The sequence below is a fragment of the Lygodium microphyllum genome, chromosome 13, assembly GCF_053477565.2.
Source record: "Lygodium microphyllum isolate KBCC chromosome 13, Lygodium_microphyllum_v1.1.10, whole genome shotgun sequence".
In the NCBI taxonomy this organism is placed as follows: Eukaryota; Viridiplantae; Streptophyta; class Polypodiopsida; order Schizaeales; family Lygodiaceae; genus Lygodium; species Lygodium microphyllum.
The window spans coordinates 127,506,976-127,514,642 of record NC_141147.1 but is presented as its reverse complement, the minus strand read 5'-3'; the positions used below and the strand labels follow the sequence as shown (position 1 = coordinate 127,514,642).

Sequence of the window (7,667 nt, the reverse complement as noted above, 5' to 3'; positions counted from 1 at the left end):
TCATCTTTTCCCTAGGCCGTAGTCTTCTCACCTTGTGTTGTTGTTAGGCTGCAAATGATCCATTCATTGTGCGATGCACATGGTCCTACATTTGTATGCACTTATCGTCACACTCAAAGGAAGGCTAGTAAAACGAGAATGTTTGAAATGTTATTCATCCATGGTCTTACGAAGATGTATGATTCTTCTAGTCATTACACAATGTATGTAATATATCTAGAATATGATGAGGGTGTTTGCTTTTCGAATACGTACTATGTTCTATAGCTCTCTAGACTCTTATTACTCCTCTTCCCGACCAACCGCATCTCTTGTTTCCTGTCGCATTCTCGAAAGATAATAACTTGCATTTCGCAACTGAGTTAGAAAGGCCGATCGCTTTGGTCCAACTTAGGGGTAGCACCAAAACGCAAGGGTCCAAGGGCAAAGGGAAGAACCACATGGACGCGTGGAAGGCGGCCAAGCGTGTGTGCTAGGCTATAGGATGTTGCGCGAGTCGGAATATTTAGCACGAGCATGGGTGGTTATTACGATGGCGAGCACGTATAAAGATACAGGCTTGTTAGACACACAGACTAGACACGATAGAGAGAGAGAGAGAGAGAGAGAGAGAGGGAGAGAGACTGTGTGTGTGTGTGTTTTTCCGCATACAAGCGCGCGCGCGTCACACCCACACACACGAGCTGAATATTGCGACTCTGTACTGTAGACCAGCTGCTAACTGGTAATTAGAGATCAAATACTGGGATATTGATCAAGGACCAGCAATGGCCGTGGTCATGAAGCCGAGGCGCTGCACTGCTGTTATAAGCAGAACTATAACGAAGAGACGTATGGTTAGTGTTACCAGGCTCGTAGCTGCTGTACTGGTGGTGCTTGTAATGCAGTCGTGTGGCATGAATATGATCAGTGGGGCCTGTGCTAAGAAGAAGCATCATGATCATCATTCTGGCGCTGCGCCAGGTGATGATAGCAATGCAGGTGGAGGTGTCGACAAGCTGATGAGCAGTGACGACTTCGACGCGATCTTTCCTGACCGCAATGACTTCTACAGCTTCGACGCCTTCGTGGAAGCCTCCCAAATGATGCTGAGCAGCACTAGTGCTAAGCAGCAGCAGCAGCAGAATAATAATAATCCTAATACTAATGATACTGCTAACGCAGGCGGCTTCTGTAGCACACGCTCTCTCGACGATCAGAAGCGAGAGCTGGCTGCCTTTCTTGCGCATGCCACACAAGAGACTGGATGTGAGTCACTCTCTCTCTCTCTCTCTCTCTCTCTCGCGCGCGCGCGCGCTCGCATCGGCCAAACTGAAGGACCGCTCACGCATTGCCCAGCATCCGTCTTGGAATACAACGCGTGAGCCTGGGCGCCCGCTAGTCACGCATTGCCGGCTCGCAAGGGAGCCAACTCCTGATCTCCACATCCTAGCCGAGAGAGAGCGGGCAAGACCACGTTAGCATTGTTCCTATTGCACAACTGCTCACAAGCTGAATAATAACACCACTCGATCGCACTGGGATCCTCCTCTCTGTGGTGACCCTAAGCCAAGAAGGACCTATCGACTCCTCAAGTCGTCTTAGAGCCCAAACTTTCACACACACACAATCTCTCTCTCTCTCTCTCTCTCTCTCTCTCTCTCTCTCTCTCTCTCTCGCCATGTGAATAATGCACATGTCCAACGAAGTGATCCACATCCTCAGGGCATTGAACCCTAATGCTATTTTTCACCGTATATGTTTCGTTTCTCCCTTAGACATTTAGAGCTCCCAATTTTAAACCTTGTTCCTACGATGCATCATCACCTCCTCTCTAATAAGGAATTTGTCATTTCAGCCTTCCACTCGATTGACGAGATCGAAAAAGATGTTTTTTGTGATTCAAGCTCTGGCATCAGTTGTGCCCCTGGACAAGAGTACTTTGGGAGGGGTCCACTTCAACTTACATGGTAATCATCTCAACGTGTACTCCATATTGTTTTACTTGCTTCATGATGATGGTTAGCTTCTTACCTTTAACCAAATAGATGTGTTCTTATACCATGCTTCATTTGGTAGGAACTTTAATTATGCCAGAGCTGGAAATGACTTGGGTATGGACTTGCTTAATAATCCGAATTTGGTCTCCACAAACTCAACTATCGCTTTTGCAACCTCGATTTGGTTTTGGATGACGTCAGACGAGAGTATACCTTCATGCCATGATGCACTCCTAGGTACAGTCAGCCCTACAAAAGGTGATGCCTCAAAGGGGAGGTTTCCGGGGTTTGGCTTGACCATAAATGTTGTGAATGGTGGTATTGAGTGTGGCCACAGAGAAGACAAGGCGGCTCAAGATAAAATCGATGCATACATTAAAATCACACAAATCTTTGGTGTTGATCCAGGCAACAACTTGGACTGTGAAAACATGGAACCTTATTAGAAATAAATGTATTCCTTTGCATGGGTGCACCATTCTACCAACTATGTTGAAATGCTAAATTTTCTTTTACCAATATTGTACGTCTCATAATCTGTTATCATTATGTGATCGTTTTGGGCAATACCTAAAGTAAGACAAGAATCACAACTCAATGATGCTAGAGCATACCATTAATGTATGGAAGTAATCACTACCAATTATACTAACATATCCAAAGTGATTTAGTAGCAATTGCCTACTATCAATAGACATAGACATCTTTTGACATCCTAGAGATTTATCATAGATTCTTAGCGACAAGTTGTTTGAAACTCTCATGTGACAAGAAGAAGAAGAAGAGGAAGAAGAACTTGGAAGTATAAAGAGTGCATGTCAACGCTTTTAACCTTGATAAAAATGTGCATGAAATTTGAAGAGGATGGTATTGTTAATTGAGTATATTTCTTGGTGATGTGCAGGAATTTTTTAAAATTTTGCTCAAACTTCATTTTCCCTATTTTGAAGTCTATTTCTTAGAAGAAATGAAGGACCCTTAATGAGTGAACCAAGGACAAGTCTTTGAATTTGTCATAACTTGGACAAGTCTTTGAATTTGTCATAACTTAATGAGTGACCCTTAATGAGTGACCCAAGGACAAGTCTTTGAATTAATGAGTGCTCTATAGCTCAATAGATTTTATTTTTCAAGCGCTTTCTAATGATAGCTCACATCATATGGTTTTGAGAAACTTATGCGCATGTTATCTGTGTGCCACCTTTTTAGTATTCAAAAAATGGGAATTGGGAGATTCCCAAACTCACTGATATTGTGTTAAATGCAATGTTTTTAATTTCTTTGGCATCAAGGTGGACTCGTATGCATACTTGCATTGAAAGATATGATGGTGCCAACTTTGCAAAGTGCAAGCTCAATGGGACAAAAATATTTATTGTCGGCAAAAAGGAAGCTTTGGCATTATAAACCCATTGTTAGGAATTTGTGCAATGTTACTCATGAATGTATGGTGCACACACATGCAAACACACTCATCACTACTCTTCTTCTTTTGGTTACTTAACACTAGATTATTGTAGATGCCTTACTATAGTGTGAAGCACCCCTCCTTCTCCCTCTACGACATGTAACCCATCCAAAACTCCTTGGGTGAAAGCTTCAATCTCTCCATTTGCACTAGTGATGCCTCCCCACACACCCTATGAAAACAAGGATTTGATTGGTGGTTTTTTAGTTCCTCTTCTTTAAAAATCTAGGACAATTCCAAGCATTTTTTATAGGCCTACTCTCTTGACAAGACATATCCATCGTTTGGCTAAATGTTTTAGAACATATAATTAGGGTTGAAAAATATTATTAGTGTCAATATAAATTTTTTGAAGAGGATTCACCATAGTTTAGAAATTTTTAGAAAAAATACATTAGACTTGCAAATGATTCTTAGAATACTTACATAGGATTTACCAAATATTCTAAGGATATTTAAATTGTAGTATACCTTGCTATGTCAATTTAAGAATATATATGAAAGTATATTCTACATCTATGTACGAAGTCACTTTAGGTTTGTCACAATTTTATACAACTTCATAAAATATGAAAATTTTGAAATCATGCAATCCATGTACTCTCTTTTTGGTGAGATCATATCCATCAAAAAATTACTATAATAATGTACACATCCTCACACCTTGTAATGCCTACAATGAGTTCAAAGAAGAGACCTGTTTACATGAGTTGAGCTAGTTCATGATGGTTGTCAATAACCCACAAATGTGTCAATAACACCCTAACAAACTTATTGCTCCATAGTTTATTGATAAGGCACTTGACTTATGTGATGTATATCAACATCATATCTAACATGGAGAAAATGCATCATTAATAGGAAGAGAGAAATTCTTGCATGAAATTTGTTTTCTCCAACTAAATGGGGTAGCTTCTTCTACATCCAAACCATCTTTGGCATCCATTAATATCTATTCATCAAGTAGTGAATCAATTCCAATATCTTCTAACTATGATTTATATTTTCCTCTATAACTTCATTACCCCATGGCTTTATGGTATCCATGAAGTAAAACAAGCAGTGGATCAATGGCTCAATTTTGTCTCTAAAACTTCACTACCATGTGGCCCTATGATAGCCATGTAGTAAAACAAGTAACATATCAATGCCTCAATTTTAGTATGAGATTTGATTTTAGAGGTGAATGAAGAATAAGGGAATATAATCACTCCTAGCAATTTACTTCATTTCACACCATAAGGGATTAGTGGCTTTTATGCAATGAGAGACTATCCTTTTATATCTCGTTGAAATATCTATTAGCATGGCAAGCCCAACACATGTGGACATTGATGATACACCACACATGGCTAGCTGGGTCTGCACATCTACACTTAGCACATCAGTGGTCTTTATGACCCTCACATAGCCGTTGACTTAGTACTTATTATATTTAGTTTGTTACACCTACCTATAACTGGCATAGTTATAATGCAAGTAAATTAGTATAGTCAGTTATGCACTATTTGACTTAGTGGGACACTATTCTTTATGTCATATCTTATCTTTACTTTGTATATATTATATTGTGTGTGAAAGAAGGAAAAGAAAGCAATAAGAAACTTTTTAGTCTCTATCTCTCTTCTTGTATTCTTGAGTGAGCTTTGTCTTATGTATATGTGGCATGTATTTGGCACTACAACTCAAGCAAGTCCCCCTACCATGCAATTCTTGACATGGTATCAAAGTGACACCACTAAGAGAGGCTGGTTTTGAAGGTTGAAGTGAAGGAAAAAAAGTAAGGGTTCAAGCCAACAAGCAATGGGTAAAAATCTCTCTCATTGTGGAGGCACTGGAAGTAGGGCAAAGCAAAAATCTCAAATTGATGTGAGATCTAGTGTGCAAGAAGAGCATTGTATGTCCTATACAGATAAGTTGTTTACGCCTAACCTACTACTTTTTTGGCAATCTAAGGTCGTTTTGAGCCCTGTTTTGGACATGCAAGGTTGCAGATAACCATTTCAGGGTATACATTGGTTTGGATTGTGCTCATCAAAAGTGGGTGCACATATTTACAGATTTCAAATTTGTAACTTTGGAGGTGTCTACAGTAACAAACCTTTTGTATATTAATTGTTACGAAGATATATTGGCTGAATGATTCTAAATTAATATGATGCTCATGTACTTTAAAAGATAATTGTTAATATTTAAGTTTTTCAAAATATGATTAAATGTTCATATTTCTATCTAAGGGTGACCAATGACTAGAACATTGTATAATTATACTTGCATTGTCATTAATGAGATGCCCAAGAGAAATTAAAGTTTTAGTCGGGTGGTCAGATTGACTAAAAAGCTCAAATGACTAAGACTTTTAAACTCAATAGTCATATTTACTAGAATCCTATATAATGAGTGGTTTCAAAAAGTGAAACCAAATACTTATGATCAAAGAAGAAAACCATGAACTATTAAACCTATATAACAGAGCTCTCTAGAAGCTAAATTTGGTGACTTCTCAATTTTAGGAGGTTACTATTTTTAAAAGTTGCTCAAATGGAAATTATGTTCACATCAAGGGTTGGCGAATTTCACAAGGAACAATTTTGTCTTCAGTAGCTATCTCAAATTCTTAATCATTTGAGAGATTTTTCGAGTGGAATGTTTGGAAGTGTCTTTCTTAGAAAAGTGACATGTGGCATTTAGAAGAGGACATGTGCCAACCTCTACCCTTTAACTTTTGAGCACCCAACCCCTACACCTATACATTGGACGTCTCTCTCTTCATTTAGAACAAGCTCTCATGCTGAAATTTTAGTCGCATGCTTTGTACTCTCCTATAATCTACCTCTCATCCTAGAAACACTTTCTACATAGCTTGATCTAATCCAAGCACTGAAGAAGGAAATCAACATGTTGCCCAGAGTTTGTAAAAGTTAGGGTTTCAATGAGAGTGTAATAAACCTTTTGTATATCAAATGTTGCCAATGCATATTGGCTCAATGATTCTAAATTACTTTCATGCTCATGTATTTTGAAAGGTGATGTGTTTTATCTAAGTATTCCAAAATATGATTAAATATTCATATTTCTATCTAAGGGTGGCCAATGGATAGAACGCCCAATAATTATACTTGGGTCATCATTGACGAGATGTCCAAGAAAAATTAAAATTTTAGTGGAGCGATTAAATTGACTAGACAGCTCAAAAGTGATATGTGGCATCTAGAAGAGGACATGTGTCATTTGGAAGAGATAAGTATCCCTACACTTATCATTTTCAATAAATACTTGTCATTTGTAGCCTCTACTTTCCACTTCTGAGCACCCAATCCCTACACCTATATATTGGACATCTCTCTCTTCATTTGAAATAGCTTTCATGCTAAAATTTTAGCTGCATGATTTGTACTCTCCTATCTATGTCTCATGTAAGAAACACTTTCTACATAGATTGATCTAACCCAAGCACTAAAGTAGGAAATCAACTTGCTACCCAGAGCTTGCAGAAATCAGGGTTTTAATGAGAGTGTAACAAACCTTTTGTATATCAATTGTTACCAAGACATACTGGCTCAATGATTCCAAATTAATTTGATGCTCATGTACTTTGAAAGGTGATATGTATTATTTAAGTATTTGAAAATATGATTAAATATTTATCTCTCTATCTAAGGGTGGCCAATGGCCAGAACGCCCTATAATTATACATGGGTTGTCATTGACGAGATGCCCAAGAGAAATTAAAAGTTTAGTCGAGCAGTCAGATTGACCAAAAAGCTCATATGACCAGGACTTTTACACTCAGATAGTCACATTGACTAGAAGCCTATATAATGAGTGGTTTTAAAAAGTAAAACCAGATGCTCATGATCGAAGAAACAAACCATGAACATATGAACCTATATAATGAAGCTCTCTAGAGGCTAAATTTGGCAACTCTTAAATTTTAGGAGGTTACTATTTTTAAAATTTTCTCAAATGAAAATTGTATTCTCATTAAGGGCTCTGGAATTTTGCAAGGAACAATTTTGTATTCAACAGCTATCTCAAATTCTTAACCATTTGAAGGATATTTAGAGTAGAAGGTTTGGAAGCTTCTTTCTTTAGAAAAGTGATGTGGCATCTAGACGAGGACATGTGTCATTTTGAAGAGACAAGTGTCTCTACAATTTTTATTTTTAGAAAACACTTTTCATTTCTAGCCTCTACTTTTCACTTTAGAGCACTCAAGC

The 7,667-nt window shown here is 38.1% G+C and overlaps 1 protein-coding gene across 1 annotated transcript; it reads left to right on the top strand.

Annotated features, from left to right (window-relative positions):
* The first annotated feature begins 599 nt into the window (after positions 1-599).
* Positions 600-2,759, top strand: LOC148027192 (basic endochitinase-like). The gene is made up of 3 exons (XM_087690590.1): positions 600-1,248; positions 1,838-1,949; positions 2,059-2,759. Exons 1-3 carry the CDS (start codon positions 768-770, stop codon positions 2,423-2,425), a joined length of 960 nt encoding a protein of 319 aa, XP_087546716.1. The 5' UTR covers positions 600-767; the 3' UTR covers positions 2,426-2,759.
* Positions 2,760-7,667: the final 4,908 nt, after the last annotated feature.